The following is a 19,274-nucleotide window of genomic DNA, read 5'->3' on the forward strand; positions in this document are numbered from 1 at the left end:
TAAATGAGAGCACTATCACATAATGAGAAAACATACTTTTGCGTTCAAGAAACATCCATCTATCCTTTGCATGCTAAATGCAACAATCACCACACCTTTTCCCCCCGCATTTATATTTTTGGGATCAGTTCATCCTGCGCATGCATTACAGAGTGGAAAATCAATCAAGCTTATTGATTTTAGCTCAGCAACACTCCACTGGGTTCACTGTCATTTTCACTAAGCTTCAGATTCATGATGAACTCGTTTTGGTATGGTATTCCTGCTCGGGGGCCACTCGTTCCCATGAGCACAATTGCAATGAACATGATTGGCCTTTAAAAAAAGATTTAGGTTGATGTTATGAGCCAACTTCCAGTGTCAACTTTCACATGAATGCAATTGTGATGCAACATTTTTATATCACTATATTTGATGTGACTAGTATTATTCATTTCTTTTGCTTAAATACTGTTGTTGATCATATGACCAAATTATTAAGCTTGAAACTGACTTTCACACAGTCTACCACTCCTTCATGTGTTTTTGGAATACAGTTGACAGCTACTGACAGCCATTGTTTACACCAATGGAAGATTTTCTTGGAGCAGTGTTATGCTGATTTGATCATCAATTGAATGGTCCTAACCACATCTGCCCATGTGTACTCCACGTGTCTACATACTGCAACAACAACAACCACCACCAACTCTTTTTTTCCCCATAGCCTACAAGAAGATGTCCTTGTAGGCTATGATGCATATTGGACTGCCAAATCTAACACACTCTGAAGGGTTCTTTAACCAGAATAACACCTCTTGTCAAAATGCCCTGAGATGAGATTGGTTCCAGCCCTTCCTAATTCCTACTTTGACTACTTTTATCCTTGTTCGGCATACAATGACCATTTAGCTGCATTAGTTTCCTATCCTCCGTAGAGCCCAGGGGCATAGGTGGGCTGATGGGTAGGAAGGCAATGGGGCTGGTTGGAACACTGTGGCTAGCAGGATTTCTTGACCTCTCAATGTCCTGGATAAAAAATCGATTGGTTCCGTTGGAGCCATCTACTAACAAAAGTGTGTTCTGTAGATGTGGTTGAACTACATATTGTATGGGTTGTGATACCGAGCTGGTGTAGTAAATTGGTTCCTGTTGTAGTAAAACAGTCTGAACTGGACTGGGTAGTTTATCATAATGACTAATATGAGAGGAACGTCTGACACTAGTACTCTTAGAGGTAGGAAGTGTCATAGATCGGGCAGTACTTACAGTACCGACAGATGACTGTAGTATATTTGTATTGGACGTTACTCTTTCTGTTTTTATGTCTGCATGCTTTGTTTCAACAATGTGCTCCTGTCTGCTCTTAAAAACTGGCTCGACAAAATCAGTTGTGCTTTTGAAAGCACCTGCAACATTTTGTGCCAATATGGGTTTGGGGGACACTGTAGGAAACATACAGATCTCAGCCAGAGTCTTGAATTTTGGCCCAAGTTCAGTGAGGAAATCTAAGTCATTGTCATCCTCCAGAAGGCTGCAGCAACCCACAGAGCCAGCAGAGGAGCCCTGGCCCTCAAAATCATATTCCAAATGGGAATCCTCCACAGGAACAGCACATGCCGCTTTCTGTTTGAGGCAAATAAACAAAACAGTCAGTGACATCAAAAGCGTCATTACACAGGAGTCCAAAGAGAAGATACTGTGACAAATAATTTGCATGTATAGCTATTATACCATAGTACCTGAGAGTAGTAATCATTGAGAAAAGCATCAGGAAGGGCTATGTCCTCATACAAGGCTTCTGTGTGTTGTATACCCATCACTTTTCTGTTCAATGACGCACGCCCTTTGCCAAGGTTCACTGATTCCCTTGAAAATGTGTAGGCATTGTCAACCTCCATTACAGTCTGGACAGCTGACTGATATTTCTGCTCGCTTTGGATTTGTATCTCATCAATTTCCATTATGTTTGAATTTTTCATGTTGAAATTTGACGACTGTCCCATCTTAACCTTTTGGAGCATAACAGGTAAACATTGGAGTGACATTTCCTAAAAGTAAAAAAAGAAGAAAAAATTATCTTTGAACACAACTTCTGTATGAAACGACTTTGATTTCAGTTTTCAGAATCATGTTTTTAAAACAAAGTTGAATCAGGGGTGACTGACAAGCTTTCACATTCCTCCTTAAAAATCAGTTTGTTTTCTACATATCCACATTAAATGTTCCCAGACAAACATGAATGCCCACCTTATCCTCGCCTCTGCCTTCAGTATGATAGGATATGAGGTTTTCTTTGGGGAGAAATGGTAGCTCATTAAATTGGTCAGGAAATATTTTGTCTTCCCCTGCATACTGACAGTTCACCAGAAGAAATGGGATAACTGCACAAATAAAAAATAGATAAAAACATTCAAATTCAAATGTAAAGATTCAAACTAAAGCATAAAAGTTTGGGCTTTTCATGTATTTAAACCTTTTTTCTGTTATGCACAGTACTTTTTCAGTGTAGGTAAAAATACAACAAACTAGTATTAGATTTAAATAGAACTGAATAATACTATAGAATAAATAGCTGTACAGACACAAAATAGTCCTGAATATGTATTGAAAATCTTAAACATATGTTTTTCCCAACTAGGCCTGTTATACGTATCATTAGTGGATGTTCTAAAATCAACTCACATAGTAGTAAGCAAAATGCCAGTAACAACAAGCCAATGGCTGGTGCAGCAAGCTTAGATGATGTAGTTCCTAGTCTTGCTGTTTTCGGGCTGCAGTCCTCTGTTTCCGAACAAGTACAAACATTCACCGTAAAAACTTCCTTGGTTGGACAAGACAGACCCTGGGCATCCAACACCTCTACCTGGAGATTATGTTGTCCAGGCCATAGTGGCACATGAGAATGAATAGCAGCGCTTGTCTCTGGAGATAACAAAGCACAAAGAGTTTTCAAAGACAATTTCCCTCCACTACACTAGAACTCAAGCTTCGAATTAACTTTACTTCAGGATTTATTTTGCCTCCTCAAACAAAGCAAATACTTTGGAAAGGGAAAACCAGCAGCTGCATCTGAATTACATTTAGTAAAAACAACATATAAAAATTTCTTTTCTGTAAACTAGCAGCTAGTTTATTTTACTGCATGATATCAGAATAGGGTGAATTGATGCCACTGTAATAGGATTAGAGGAAATAATTATTAATTAATTATTGTATTGTAACTGAAAATGTACACTATATTGCCCAAACCTTTCACACTTTACACACATATGAACTTGAGTGGCATTACATTCTTAATCCACAGAGTTTAATATCATGTTAGCCCACGCTTTGCAGTGTCAACTCTTCAGGGAAGGCTTTCCACAAGGTTTAGGGGTGCGTTTACTGTGCCCATCAACTTTTATAGAATTTTTCTTAATCTAAATGTTTGGTTTATGATCTCTCTCTCTATTAAAATGAAAAACTGTTCATTTCTTTGTAAGTGAGCAAACTTGCATATTCTCAGCAGGGGATCAAACACTCATTTCCCCCACTGTATAGATAAGGCTTAAGTCTTTACGGTAAGTCACTATAATAATAAAATTAGTACTACAATTACTAATGCAAAAAATAAATAAATTAATTAAATTAAAATGGTAAATGGCCTGTATTTGTATAGGGCTTTACTTGGTCCCTAAGGACCTCAAAGCGGTCATCCACCCATTCACACACACATTCACACACTGATGATAGCAAGCTACATTGTAGCCACAGCCGCCCTGGGGCGCACTGACAGAGACAAAAATAAACGTATCCATTTTTACTTTTGACCCAAACCAGATTTTCTTACCATTGATGACTTCTACAACCCAGCTGCCTTGTGTCCCATCAGGTATTATTCTGAACGTGAACGGAGCAGCATTGGGACTGACATCTTCATCAATGCCCGTAATGTAAACAGATTTTTGATCAGAGCACAGATTGGCATGGTTTGTAGTCAGGGTTGGACAGTGGTCATTGCCGTCAGTGACTTGAATGGCTATTGTTCCTGTTGCTGTCTTTGATGGCATGTCTGAAAAGCAGATACGGTAAATATGTCAGTAAGAAGTTGAAGCAAATGCCGTGATTGCCATTTGCTGGACTGGTATACATAGCACCTTTCCACTCAAGTTGAAGGAAGTGCTTTCTACTTTCTAATTTTCAGTCATGGGTACATATACATGCTTTATACATAAGCACCTGAAAAGTTGATTCTTTTCATCTGGACGTAGCATTTTCAGTGTCCAGATCAACAGAATCAGCTTTTTGGGACTTCCTTTCCTGGATGATTGAGTATGCATCAGCACTATACCTAAACATTTTTTGAATTCGGTTTGTAGAGGTTTAAAACATTTTCTTGTTGATTTGAATTCTAGTGTTTCAGTTTCGGCCTCCTGAACTGTCTCTGTGGACTCTGTTTGGTTATGCTCCCAGCTGTGTCTCCCTCCTGTTTTCCATTCCCTGATGACCTTTAATCCATTACTAATTATTCATATGTTCATTTTGGTTTGTGTTGTTAATTAAATTATTGATTTTAAATTAGTTAAGCACATTTTTGAGACTGGTGAAACTAATATTTTAATTAGATTCCACTTATATGTTGATCATATGAAATAAGATAATAAAAGCTTTTAAGATCAAATCCAAAATGTTTGATGACATAAGGGCTTTATATGAAGGCAGGTTACACATTTGTTTTGACTGACTGCCTTAAATATCTTGGCTACAAGCACAACCCAGTAATTCTAAGGGCTTGTTAACCTGACAGGTTAAATACCTGATTCTCCTTGGCCCTCCACAATGAAAAGTTTCAAGTAAGATCTGAAAAGTTGTTGCTACCAATATTTTATTGGTAGTTAACTGAAATGAAATCCTTCAGTAGGGAAAAAGATAACCTTCAAACCTAAATATAAGAAGTGGAGGAAGCAGCAATGAAGTCTTAGTGTTGACAAGAGAATTACCTTTGGTTATAGCTAGAATCTTGGCGATATAGGTACCATTCTTCAAGTAAGGTGACTCCCTGTCTGGTGTCCTTTTGAGTTTAATTTCAGCTGTTTCTGCATCAACTGTAAACAGGTTATCTGGATCATAAGCTTTGGCATAACTGGAATGCAAAACATATATAAGAAAAAAAAAAATCAGTAAAGTAAAAACGAGCAGCAGTGAAGTAAAAGTTGCCATTTACATAAAACACCTGCTCAACTTTATGATAAAGATAAAACCTTCAAAAACAAACACAACACCTCTAGCACAAAGTAGCTTTTAACTATTTTATTAATTATAATAAATAATAATCATACCTGGTAATGCTTTACATTAAAGACTTTATATTATTAACATAATTGTGTGTCTTGATAGGATTAAACAGACCCATCAAAGCTTACAGCTACCCCTGCTACCTGCTACGATTAGTTAATGTATTATTACACCAATTGACAACTTTTGCTGTTACCAGAGTAAAAGTAAGGAAAGAGCCCTCATTAAGATTAATACAGCTATTCAATTTTTTCAATTCATTTTTGTTCAAATACCACCAAGTAACAACAGAAACTATATTTTATTCATTTTTCTAAAACATTAATTTATTTCTTGACTTCACTAGGATCATTGGTAGCTTTGCCATTAATAGAAATTACTGAAAACTGGATCATTATGACTAGGTCAAAAGTTGATGACTGTCCAGTTACTGACCATGTCTTACAACAATGGCCACTTAAACATAAGTCTCACAGATTTTACTGTAACTTGACAAACCTGACATCTTCAGCTGTTTTTCCTGTATCTGGATCAGTGGCAGCAAACACAGCGATCTTGCCATCTTCAGGTGCTTCCTTTGGGTCCTCGGATACATGAACAATCTTGGTGTCAGGTATAAATGCTGGACCCTCTGGTACATTATTAACTGATATTTTAACGGGGTAGCTTTTTGGTGCATCTGGCTTCAGCTTTGTTCCTGGTCCTGGTTTAAGCTTCACATCAGTGCCCACTTCAGGTCCAACTCCAGGGCCAGCCTCCACCTCAGGTTTAAGTCCTGCATCCAACCCTATATCCCCCTCGCCTTTCAGATCTAGGCCCACATCTACATTCACGCCTACATCCAATCCCACATCTACTCCCAGCTCTGTCTCTGCACCCACACCGGCACCGGCACCAGCACCAGCACCAGCACCAGCACCAGCTCCTGCCCCGGCACCAGCTCCAGTAGCTAGAGGTTTACCCTCTCCAACATGAACATCCACATCCATCTCTACAGCACTACCAATCACAAACGGAGCAATATTCTCAATCAAAAGGCCAAGCTCAAGCTTCTGGACTTCTTCAAAATCCACAGGCTGCAAAATAAATGATAAAAGATAAAATGAGTTACTTGAGAGAAAACAGACACACACAAAAAAATGAAATACATTCAAGAAACAAACCCAGAACTAGCTGCAAATTAAAATGCTATAAATGAAGTGAGTTTATACAAATACATAGTGTAAAACATTGAACACGTCACAAATTTCTAAAGGTGCTACTGTCATGAAATTCTCACCAGATGTTGACAACAACCAATCCACACGTGTAGAGAAATCAAACTATAGATGTTCATGGTTTTAAGTTTTAAGTATTGAGTTATGTGTAAAAATGAGAAATGTGGTTACAATAAGAACAGTGACAGACTGAACTAAATTATACTAAATCTAAGAAAGAGCTCTAGTGTATACAAACCGCTCAATATATAAAAATCCATAATATTACAGTGATAACATATATATGTGGTAATATGCAGTGCTTTTTGACCTCCAAACATGGCATCGGCAGACCAGACGATATTCTCCCAGGATCTCACGAGCTTGCCTAAATGTTGGTCAGCAAACTTTAAATGCACTTCAAGATGTTTTTTCTTCAGTGAGCATGCTTACAGGCCACAGTGGTCGAGTGCATTACTTGTTTTCTTTAAAACAATTGTACCTGCTGATTCCAGGTCTTTCTGTAGCTCTCTACAAGTGGACAACTCTGCTGATAATTCTTTTTACTCTGTCTGAAATCTTGTGGGGGAGCACCTGGTCATGGCCGGTCTATGGTCTTTCCACTCCCTGATTATGGCCCTAGCAGTGCTCACTTAAACATTCAGGCTATCAGATAAGCGGGCAGGATTGCTTCTAAGCACCGGTAGATTTCAGCTGGTGTCATGACTTTCCATTCCTTTTTGCACCTCCCTTTCTTCATGTGCTCAAGACTTTTTTCGTGGTGTCCCTGCATCTGTGGTTTGTTTTCTTTGCAGGTATGAATTGCATGGGTCAGGGTTAGAGTTGGGCAGTAACACATTATTGTAATCTGATTACTTTTTTCAAGTAACGATTGAAGGCATTACTATTGCAAAAACATGTAATTGTAATAAGAGCACTGTTACTTTCCCTTAAGCATGCTGCGTTACTGCGCTACTAAACCGTGATTGTGTTTGTTATAGTGTCTCTAATATTACACATTCTGGTTGTGTATTATGTTTTTTTTTTAATTGTAAGTAAGTAATAAAGTAACTAATTACTTTTGAAAACATTTAATCAGTAAAGTAACAGGATTACTTTCTTGGAGAAGTAATCAGTAATTAGTAGCTAATTACTGTTTTCAAGTAACTTGACCAACACTGGTTGCGACTGACATCTGGTGAAAATGCTTTTATAGCTCCTTTAAAACTAATAAAGGTGCTACTGAAATATCGAAAATATTGAAACTTGGTGACACGTTCAGTAGTTGTTTACCCGCTGTATTAAATACCTTTATCAACTTTAAGATGCCCTCGTTGGTTTCCTTGTCTGTCTCAATGGAAAAGAGATTATCTTCATTTCCTTTGGTAATTGTGAAGCGAGTCAGCCAGTTGTCTGTGTATTCTTGGTCTTTGTCCAAAGCCTTGATTTTCATCACCACGACATTGTCAACATTTTCATCCACTGAGCCAGAATACTGAAATTAGAAAAGCATGATAAAGATACACCCCGTAATGAAAATGTTTTTGTAATAATAAGATGTTAAGTGCCTGGCAATAATACATTATTTTCGTAATTCAAACTTATCCTATTGTCATCTTGTACTTTTGTACTTTTTTTTCTTTATCATTGTGCTTACAAAAGACTAGAAAAACACTGAAATTATATGAAATGATAAACTGTACATAGTTCCTTTTTAAATTTTCTATAGCTTTCTATGTAAGGTGGTCTCTCACCGTTAGCATTCTTGTTAATTTTAGATTAAATGAAATCCTGCCAAAAATTCATGAACCGTTTTTTCAGTGTCATTCTGAAACAGGATGTTTTGTATTTACCAGATGAAAAAAGGCAGTTCTGTTTTTTCACCAATAATTATCATAACCCCAGTGTTAAGCGATCCATCAATCCATCCTTCAGAATGCCATGCTGTGAACCACTGCAGTGGAAGCTGCAGGTCTCCACCTGATGAAGCTAACAGAACTGCATCATCTACAAAAAACAAAGATGAAATCGAGCCGTCCCCTCATCCTCAGACTCTGCTTCTATTATAGAAGGCATGCGATGAGATTGATGAGATTCTCAAAGTATTTCTCCAACTCTACAGGCCTGACAGGCCTGGCACCAGGGTAGGACCCAGGTAATCCTGCCCCGCACAGTGTACACTGGACCCTTGATTTATTACAAAGTAAATGGGTTATCTGAATCGCTCTTTGTCTGCTTTAAAACACGCTGCAGATTAATAGTGGTAATAAAACAGTGATCACTGACTTTTTTAGGGCATTTTTAGAGCAAAGAATTAAAGACAAAAGCCTTAATGAACACAGTGTAGTTTGTACTCAGAAGCAGGGTTTATGGGGCTGTAAGAGGCTTGTTGGAATCTCTGAGCTTATGGTGTGCTCATCCATAGCAGGAGGCACTAATACTGTCTTGCTTGGAAGTTTTTCTCCTGGCTTGGATGCTAGTTTTGGTTAAAAGTTAAAACACGATGCATGCTTTATAAAAACTGAACAGCAGACATCGTTACATATTTAGTACACTATAATACCGAGTAAGTAATAGGGATAATAAGTAATAAGGTAGAGCTGACTTAAAAAATGTTTATAACAGTAACCTGGAACAACATGAACAACTCGCATGACATGACAATGTAGGTATGCTTTAAAACATGCACTCCTTCCATTTTGAAAATTGGCCCATGCTCAACAAAGCAAACATTAAAACTATACTGAACTTGAGCTCAGGAGAGAAACTGTCACGATCCTGGGTCTTTTGACCCAGCGTTTTGAGCTTGAGTTTATTTTGATGTTTAAGTTCATTAGGTTATCTAAGTTCATGTGTTTATTAGATTCCCTTGTGTTTTCAACCCCTGTGTTAAGTCTTCCTTGTCCTTTATGTGTTTCATGTCTTTTGTTGTCAAGTTCATGTTCTCATGTCTGTATTTCATTATGTTTCCGGTTTTATTTTGAAGCGGTCCTGTGTTCCTGTGTTCATTGTGTTTAGTTTTACTCTCCCCTTGTGATGTCGTTATGTTCATTTCTTTCAGCTTTTTTCCCCATGTGTTCCCACGTCCCTCATTACCCTCCTGTGTGTACTTAGTCCGTTTGTTTTCAGTCATTCCTTGTTAGGTTGTCTGCTAGTCCACATTGTGTTTCCAGGTATCCATGCCAGTTTTCCATGTTTAAGGTTTTTCATGTTTTAGTTCACCCAGTTTAGGTTTTTGTTTCGTTTCACCCAGACCCTTTGCCTTAATAAACGGCTTGTTTTTGTTAGTCCACGTCACTTTTCACGTTCTGTTTTGGTCTGCATTTGAGTCGTTTTCACAATACATGCAGTATGCTACCTCAGACAGACTGTGACAGAAATATTTTCTGAAGTAATAAATCAACAACTGAAACTGTTTTTTTGCTACCAAGGGACTTACCCCATGGCAATTAGAAAGAATGCAGGGTAACTTTCTTCCTGTATTACTTTTCAAATGAATATCTACGACTGCTTCTCAAAACTCTGGGAACAAGTAGCGTGCAGAAGTAACAGCCTTTTACTGCTACTGGATATTCCTAAACTCCCTGCAGCTTGGGCCACCAAAGCACACTTGATACCACTAACGTAAAGTGCATAACTTAAGCCAACCATAAATAATGAGACAGACACAGCTATGTACAGTTGTTTTGAAAGTGATTAATAATATAAGAATAAATTTGGATGCCTTAAGAACAAGTCAAGGCCATATTCATTACCTCAGATTTTTCCAGAGTAGGCATGTTATCATTGATGTCCAGGATCTTGATCTCTACAGTTCCAGTTCCTGTTAGTCCACTTGCTGCTCCTCCCATATCAGTTAGTTTTATAACCAGGCTGTAGAAGTCATAAGTCTGTGAAAAGGAGGTGAAAACGCATGACTTATATCCAAATACTTCAGAAGAATTGTAATCATACTAAGCTAAGATGAGTCGGTCCAGTCGGTCCTGTTTTCCTTCGACGATGAGAAAATCACCTTTGCGCGTTTAGCAGGTATGGTCCAATTATGACTTCTGCACAATGTCTCTCTTAAGAATATTTTATTTGAATTACATTTTCGGTCCAGGAACATTGTTTTATTGTACCGGACAAAGATTGCCTGAACCAAAATGTATATATTTAAGAAATATATTATGAAAGTTAAGAAAGAAATTTGTGCAAAAATGCAGAAGCCTAAATGTGTCTTGCTGTACGTGCAGTGACTGCTAGCCTCACCTCTCTGTCCAGCGTGGGCTCTTTGACATACAGTTTTCCAGTCTTTTCATCTAAATGGAACATGTGACCTGTGCCTTCTGGCTTCTGACTGACGATGCTGTAGGAGATCTCTGCATTAATTGTTCCAGCTTGATCTTTGTCTTTACCCTCAAGCTGCATGACAAAGGTTCCTGCAGTGGAGCACAACAGCTCAACATGATCATTTGACAAACAACTTTCACATACATAATATATCCAGACTGTGTTTATATGCGACAAAAAAGAAGGTTAGAGACTGATTCTCAAAATGAATGTCAACTGGATCTCATAGAACGCAGACATATTTTAACAGTTTTTAAGATGTAAATATGATGCGGGCGGCTGTGACTAAGCAAGTCGAAGGTCATCTGTGAAATGTTAAGCTTCTAGCCCAGAGTTCTTCTGTTCTTCTTTTCCCCTGTCTGTCATGACTCCCCCTCTCTCTATTGCTCGTGCAATATCATCTCACTACTCCTAGTCTTACTAGGCTGAAGAAATATCTTCAGAAGAGGACAGATTTCAGGGATTTTCTCACAAGAACTCCATAAAAGCTAAAATGCAATTTGTATCCCATCACATATAGAAAACTGTGTTTAAAATCCATCATTACCTTTTTCTCTTGCCTCACTAATGTTTCCAGTATGCAGCTCAAAAGAAGGAGCATTGTCATTTTGGTCCTGGACTGCTATAGTCAGTGGGATGTTATCCTCTGCCGTGGTCCCATTCCTGTATCTAGCGATCCCTGTTAGCTGTGTAAATTGTGAATGACAGACTGAGATAGTTTTAAAATGTAACTTTTAATATGTAATACAATTATATATAGAAACTATATTAATGACTTCAGAATTTCAGATTGTACCTGGAGTTCTACGGCCTAAGATTAAAAATGATCCTTCAAGTTCAACTTTAAAGTTCAACTTTTACTGAAGAAAAGTCATTTCTTTTCTTCAGTAAAATTTGCAATCTGGTAGAAAGAGAGAGCATATTTCTCCTGTTTTGGCTTCCCTTCATTGGCTTCCTGTTAAATCCAGAATTGAATTCAAAATCCTGCTCCTCACATACAAGGTCTTAAATAATCAGGCCCCATCTTATCTTAATGACCTTGTAGTACCATATCACCCTATTAGAGCACTTCGCTCCCACTCTGCAGGCTTACTTGTTGTTCCTAGAGTATTTAAAAGTAGAATGGGAGGGAGAGCCTTCAGTTTTCAGGCCCCTCTTCTGTGGAACCAGCTTCCAGTTTGGATTCGGGAGACAGACACTATCTCTACTTTTAAGATTAGGCTTAAAACTTTCCTTTTTGCTAAAGCATATAGTTAGGGCTGGACCAGGTGACCCTGAATCCTCCCTTAGTTATGCTGCAATAGACGTAGGCTGCCGGGGATTCCCATGATGCATTGAGTTTTTCCTTTCCAGTCACCTTTCTCGCTCTCTATGTATTAACAGACCTCTCTGTGTTGAATCATATCTGTTATTAACCTCTGTCTCTCTTCCACAGCATGTCTTTTATCCTGTCTTCCTTCTCTCACCCCAACCGGTCGCAGCAGATGGCCGCCCCTCCCTGAGCCTGGTTCTGCCGGAGGTTTCTTCCTGTTAAAAGGGAGTTTTTCCTTCCCACTGTCGCCAAAGTGCTTGCTCATAGGGGGTCATATGATTGTTGGGTTTTTCTCTGTATCTATGAAGCGCCTTGAGGCGACTTTTGTTGTGATTTGGCGCTATATAAATAAAATTGAATTGAATTGAATTGAATATTAATCTGGTGCGATAGGGCCCTTCTCTATAAAGGGGAGAGTAAGAATGAGTTTAGGGAGAAAAACAGGAAGGAAGGAGGCTATTGGACACAGTTGTGGCAGGTTGAAGATGGTTGAAATTAAACACTCCGGTGAGAGAAAAGGACATTTTAAAGGAAAATACTTTTAACCTGGCCTGAATAGTTTTGCTTTTAAAAATAATTACATTTTAACAGAAGGAGGATTGCTTTTAGATTGGATTTATGTGGACTTGTTGTGATAAAAGACTGGACTGGAAACTGTTGGTTTTGTGGCCTACTTCATAAAACAAGCTGCAAAGCAAGTTTGCAAATTGGCATCAGTGAGCCATCACCAGCTATTAGCAATCAGAAATTGTGTAAGCTTAAGATAAGCCATGAAGAAGGGACTGACTTACAATTGTAAGAATGATAAATCAGTTGGAGCTGCCTGTCATCCAACAGCAGCATGACCAGCAGTCCTGGCCACCAGCTAATGGCAATGATTGACTCCAGTAGTTTTGGTGAAATACAAAGGCCAGAAATAAATGCAATGATTGTACTTCTGTTTGACATTCATAATATATATTTTAGCTGCTAGTAGCTAATGTTAGCAGCTAATGTACATTCCTTCAACCATACAAAAATGCTAACTCTATTTTTCTGCGATTGCTGTGGATACGTTCCCTGAGGTCTGTATCTCACAGAAGTGGAGCTGAGACCAGGAATGGAATTCCATGATATTGTTTGGTGTTACATAATAGAGAAAATGGTGAAAGAAAACTGTGCAGAGTAAAAAACAGAAAAGAAAAAATGAACAAACAAACATCAAAACAAACTTACATTGTAGGATGGGCAGTTTTCCCGATCCAGTATACCAGTGATACGTACAAAACCAGTCTCTCGGTTCACCACAAAGAGGTTTATTGGGTTTTTATCTGCCCCTTCTCCAGAAAGGAAATATTGAACCATCTCAAGTTGGTCTTTATCAGAGCGTATCTGAAATAAAACAGGGGGGAAATTTACTGTAAATTACATATTTAGACTTGGTAAAATAGATGGTAAACATGTAAAAAATTGTTCTACTATTGAAGTTGAACTTAAGTCTCAGACAGTGATGTCAGGTTGGGGTGCTTCTTAAATATTCCTTGTTATACTTTTTAGCAAGAGCAAGAATGTGTTCAAGAACTGTTTTTCACTCTCTACTGGAATTGTTTTTGTAATGATACAAAAACTATGCCCAAGCACTGCAGGTACAACAGATACTGCACAGACATAAATGATGTCTAAACTTTTAATTTTACTATTGAAAAGAAAGAGTATATGCAGAACTTTCCAAATGTCTGCACCTGAAATTTATCACTGTGATCATATTGGATTAGCAAATCCTTTAACAATTAGTTTTTAATAGGAAATCTGCACTGACACCTGTTTCACTGGTCAAAGTGTGTTTTTAAACTATAATTAGCAAACCTATGACTTCTGGTTGTTTTCAAGTGTTCAACTGTGTGTACAACTGGACTTTTTTAAAGGAATGCTATAAAGATTTCAATGAGCTGAAGACCTTTGCAATGTGTTCCAAATGGGTGTAGTCGATGTTCTCCGTCAGCTTTGTAGGAGGAGGAATCCACTCTCTCCGATTCCTCCTCAGTTTCTTTACCTTCTTCTCTTTGGCCTCAGAACTCATCATCTGTAATGACAGTAGTACAGTTAAATCCCTCAGTACACAAAAAAACGCTGGGCGAGGCTTTCTTATTTTCCTTACACTGTGTTATCTGCGAACCGCCACCTTTGATTGTAGCATATAAATAATAATCTGTGTTACGCAGTAAAATAAATAATACCTGACCGCACCACTTAATGGTGCTGTTTCGTCGCTTTAAATAAGAAGGATGCCCTAGCATGTTAATGTGATAGTAGTATAAGACTGAATACTCACTAAGGCCAGTAAAAATAGAAGCAGTAGTCTCAACTCCGCCATGAGTGCAGAGACGCGTTGGGATGTGTTGAGTCAGGTTTTCAAAAAAGAACAAACCGATGGGCTGTATGTCACCTAATAATCTAATAATGTAAAAATACACCCACATCACGTTTAAGTCCGTCCCTCTATAGGGCTTGGCAACATGATGTTACCTCACAATGTGCTGCCAACACACTCTGTGATGTGCAGGCCCTTTCTATTTAGCGTCCTTATTTAACACAAGCATGTACAGCATGTACTTTTGAGAGTTAAAGGCGTGTCTTATCAGCACAATCATTTTAAAGGTAATCCACACCTAAAGCTCACTTCAAAGGCATTCCGTGAGAAGAGGCTACTTTTCTAAAAGATAAATGAATAAATAGTTTAGCTTTTTTCAGTGTTTTCCATGGTAAAATTTAAATAAGTTCTTTGATTTTGGGAAGAGAGTCTGGCAAAATGAATTTTGAGTTTTCCTGACTGTCTTTGTGCAGTTTATGGAAAATTAATTCCGTCAATTTACAACCCTGATATCCTGAGAACACAAGTGGGTGCTAGGCTTGTTTTATTCCAGATGTTGGCCTTCCACTAAATACTTGTTACCATTTAAAGGAGATCATAACTGGGCTGAAAAACTAAAACTATCAGAGACAGAGACTTTAGACTTTGTGAGTGGCCAAATCATCAATCTAGAACATTCATAAAAGAAAACTGCAATATCAGATGAGGGGTATACGGGTTTGGAGTCCATCGACCATGGCACCTATGATGTCACCATTTCATACTGTAGTCTTGTAATCTCGGTAGTTTGTTGTTGGACAGTCATCTGTAAATCTGCAAGTCATCTGAAAATTAATTCATATGAACTTATATCATTGGTGGAACCTTGTATTTTGATCAAATGACTGGTGCCTACACACAGTGAAATACTCCACTTCAATCATGGATCAACATTTAGACTGATGTTGCTATCCATAAAGTTTTACTGGAATTATGCAAATGACGGTGTTAGCGTGACAATGCAGTGCACACAGTTTGCCTTTGGGCACTTTAAGGCGTTCTCCAAAATAAAGCAAAATAAATAAATCATGTCAAATGACAGTGACGCTATCGTCAATGCATAGTGTGTTAAATAAAAATGCTAGTCCTTCTCATTAATGCCTTGCCTTAGGCAAAAAGATAAAATCAGCATACTGCTGGTTTAAGACTCTTATTTTTACATGCAGGTACAGACAAGAACGTTCTGACATACATTCGGTGGCATATCTTTCAACCAGTTTGAGAGGTCAAGATAGGTAGCGTAACAACTGTTCTCACACACACACACACACACACACACACACACACACACACACACACACACACACACACACACACACACACACTTAAAAGGATAAGCGGAAGAAGATGGATGGATGGAATTTGACTATTAACAATAACACAGCAGAAATAAGCATATAAATGGAAATCAGTCAACTATAACAAAATAATAAAGGGAGAAGAACAGATTGACAGACATTTGGACTGATGTTGATATCCATGTGTTTTTACTGGAACTATGCAAATGAAGGCATTAGTGTGACACTGCAATGTACACAGTTTGCCTTTGGGCAAAACAGATCAGGTTCCTTATTAACAATGGCTTGTTCATAAAGTTTGAAGTCCTCAATGTGAGGTCACATTGAGCACATTTTATTTCTACTTCACACATACAGCTTATTTGGATGGATTAGGAGTTCAGAGGGAGCTGGGTCATTGCTCTAAGGAGCCAGCTGCTCAGGGTCTAGCAGGCAACCACCAGTTCTTATATTTTCATATAAAGAGCTATAGACATGTTTCTCTGTCAAAATAGTGAAACTGGCTTGCATCCAGGGTAAGAGTTCAGCCCTTAGGCCATTCTCCAACTTTAAAGAAACCTTCGCAGTGATGTTATGTTCTGTTGCCAACTCTTTAAACTTTATGAAATGCTTTTAATTGAACTATAATATGCAATATGGAGATAAGTTTCTGCTTCATAATGTGTAAAACTACAGACCTTAAATATAGTCATGGTCCTTGGTCTTTAATACAGAGTTTTGAACTTTCTGTCTTTTTTGTTTCTTTTGGACTTCAAGTGCTATTACATTCTAGTTCCCGTTTGGTTTTGGTCTTTAGTTTATTTTATTTCCCACTGCTTTTGAGTTTTGTTTCCTTTGCTTCTAGTTCTCACTTCTTTTTCAGACGATCTCACTCACCTTTCATGTCTTTTCCGTCCTAGTTTCATCTCAGTCTTTTGTCCTCGTGTGTCAACTCTGTCTTGTTTACCTTTCTGACTTTGAGTCAAGTTTGTTTTCAGTTTTCAGTTTTATTTGTCATATGCAAGTTAGCACAGGGTCAACATTGCAATGAAATGTGTTTGACGAGCAGCAGTCACTCAGCAGCATGATACAGTAGGAGAAAATATAATAAAATATAATAAAATAAAATAAAAAAATAGAAAAATAGTAAGGAGCTAAATATTAGAGAGACATGGTAAAAGAGAAAAGATGACTAAATATATATGTATCTATAAATATAAATATATGTACACTAGTGATTAAATAAGAAAATCTTGAAAAGAAATATGACGGGAGGGCAGATGGGATATTGCACAGGAATGAGCAGCAGAAAATTACAGTATTGCACTTTTAAATATAAATATCAATAACAATAAAGTGAAGTGACCAGTGCAGATTAAACAGAGTACTTGTGAAGCTGCAGGGTAGCTTCTGAGTGCTGTGTTGTGTGTTGAAGTGTTGTGGTTGAGGTGTCGTATGGCTTGGTGGTAAAAACTGTTTTTAAGTCTTGTAGTCCGAGCAGACAGACTCCTGTAACGTCTGCCAGATGGTAACAAGGAGAACAGCTGATGTGCTGGGTGGCTGTGGTCCTTGATGATGCTGTGTGCTTTACGGAGGCATCGCAGGAGGTAAATGTCCTGAATGGCAGGAAGCCTCGTGCCAGTGATGTGCTCTGCTGCCTTCACCACCCTCTGTAGTGATTTACGGCTGCTGGCAGAGCAGCTTCCGTACCAAACTGTGATGCTGCTCGTCAGCAAGCTCTCAATTGCACACCTGTAAAAATTTGAGGTAATGTTGGCGTTCATGGCGTTTGCATGTTTGATTCTATGTTTCAGGGTCACTTCTGGTTTTTAAAAACTATTTGTGATTTTAATAAAGATTCATTTTAATGAAGATAACATTTTTGCCACTGCTCTTGAACTCGACCAGTTCCTCTTTCTGGAAATAACCTCTCCAGCTTTGGAGCAAAACCTTTCTTTGGAGAGAACCTTGTCTCCTGGATCGCAGTTTAGATTTGGGAGACAGACATCCTCTCTACTTTTAATATCAGCTTAAAACTTTTCTTTTTGATAGAGTACATAGTTAGGTTTGGATCAGGTGACCCTGAACCCTCCCTTAGTTATGCTACAATAGGCCTAGGCTGCTGGGGGCCTACCATGATGCATGAATACACCACTCTGTATTGCCACAGTCATTGCACCTCCCTGGTTCTGCCAAAGGTTTGTTCCTGTTAAAAGGAGAGTTTTTCCTTCCCACTGCCAAGCGGTTGCCCATAGTGGGTCATTTGATTGTTAGAGCTCTCTCTCTCTCTCGACAATATATAGCACATTGAGGTAACATATGGCATTGTATACATAAAATTGAATTGTACATACCTCATTTACCTCATTCATTAAGTGTGCCAGGAACCTCATGTTGATGTCTCAAAACAATTTTCTCAAAACCTTCCCTGTAAAAGGACTCTTACACTCCACATGATTACTTGTCTGCCTGCTCTCTACGGCTTCAGTGAGCTGGTGTTCACTCAGTTTATTTACAATTATGAAATATATCAACAGAGAAGTATAATCTGACCTGGCACTAAACTTAAAACTTATAGTAAGGGAGGGTCTGTGGAAAGGGTGAGGCATAGTTTATGTGGAGCTGTGAAGCTGAAACTAGTTATTGTGGGTTGTGAGTTTAGAAGCATTGCTTGAGATCTGGGGAGGTATTTCCTATTTCCTAAGTAGGGTTTGTAAGAGGACAGGCAGGAAGCCAAGACAGACAGACGGCAGAGAAGGAGAGAAGGGTGTCTACAAACCATGAGAGGTGGGTTTCACATTTGAGTGAAGAGAATACTTTAGCAGCGAGAGAAAGATACATGAAAGGGAAATTACGATGCACACCAAACCGCACATTAGACAAACTATTTATGAGCTGTTTTTTCAGTTCAATTCAATTGAATTTTATATAGCACCAAATGACAACAATAGTTGCCTCAAGGTGTTTTTTTTTTATATTACAAGGTCAAGACCCTACAATAATACACAGTAAACAGAGAAACCCCCACTAATCATATGAACCCCTATGAGCAAGCAGAACCAGGCTCAGGGAGGAGCGGCCATCTGCTGGGACCAGTTGGGCTGCTAACATCTCACTCGGTGCTGAGAGATGCTGTGCTATTTCATGGGCATCTTTGCAAAGCCTGCACATGGCATCCTGCCTGGTGTGGCAGACCCCAACCTCTACTAAACTTCCAGTTAAAGCCGTGATTAGTGCCTCTGCTCTGTGTTTCGGTCCAGCTTTGTCCAGCCATTGGTAGGACAGCCACTTCTTCAAGTGGCTGATATCAAGGCTTTTTCCTACAAAGGTTTGTCCTTCCATGATGCTCCTGATCAACCTCTTCCTCTTTTTCTCTTGTTGCCTATATAATAAGCAGCTGATCACTTGCCATCATCTTGGATGTCCTGATGGGTCTTTGCATCATGGATAGTAGCTCTAACAGCTCACTTTTTACTTTCTCTTTCACATGAGGGGTAAACTCTGTTTCTAGC

General features: G+C 38.6%; 1 protein-coding gene across 1 annotated transcript; it reads right to left on the minus strand.

The window, feature by feature from the left end:
• Positions 1-837: 837 nt before the first annotated feature.
• Positions 838-14,523, minus strand: si:ch73-74h11.1 (desmoglein-2.1). The gene is made up of 14 exons (XM_006803644.3): positions 14,408-14,523; positions 14,033-14,158; positions 13,312-13,467; positions 11,332-11,470; positions 10,704-10,873; positions 10,208-10,342; positions 7,762-7,947; positions 5,755-6,332; positions 4,962-5,104; positions 3,812-4,033; positions 2,665-2,904; positions 2,230-2,363; positions 1,722-2,030; positions 838-1,605 (listed from the first exon to the last, which is right to left on the minus strand). The coding sequence occupies exons 1-14, from the start codon at positions 14,447-14,449 to the stop codon at positions 838-840; spliced, it is 3,348 nt and encodes a 1,115-aa protein (XP_006803707.2). The 5' UTR covers positions 14,450-14,523.
• Between the last annotated feature and the right edge of the window lie 4,751 nt (positions 14,524-19,274).

Source organism: Neolamprologus brichardi, chromosome 17 (assembly GCF_056152115.1).
Source record: "Neolamprologus brichardi isolate AB-2024 chromosome 17, ASM5615211v1, whole genome shotgun sequence".
NCBI classification, from domain to species: domain Eukaryota; kingdom Metazoa; phylum Chordata; class Actinopteri; order Cichliformes; family Cichlidae; genus Neolamprologus; species Neolamprologus brichardi.

Coding starts and splice junctions, on each gene's coding strand:
- si:ch73-74h11.1 (XM_006803644.3), bottom strand. CDS start 14,449: ATGGCGGAGTTGAGACTACTGCTTCTATTTTTACTGGCCTTA. Junction 5,105..5,754: donor AAAACAGCTGAAGATGTCAG/GTTTGTCAAGTT, acceptor TTTGCATTCCAG/TTATGCCAAAGCTTATGATC. Junction 2,905..3,811: donor GGTTGTAGAAGTCATCAATG/GTAAGAAAATCT, acceptor TGTTATCTCCAG/AGACAAGCGCTGCTATTCAT.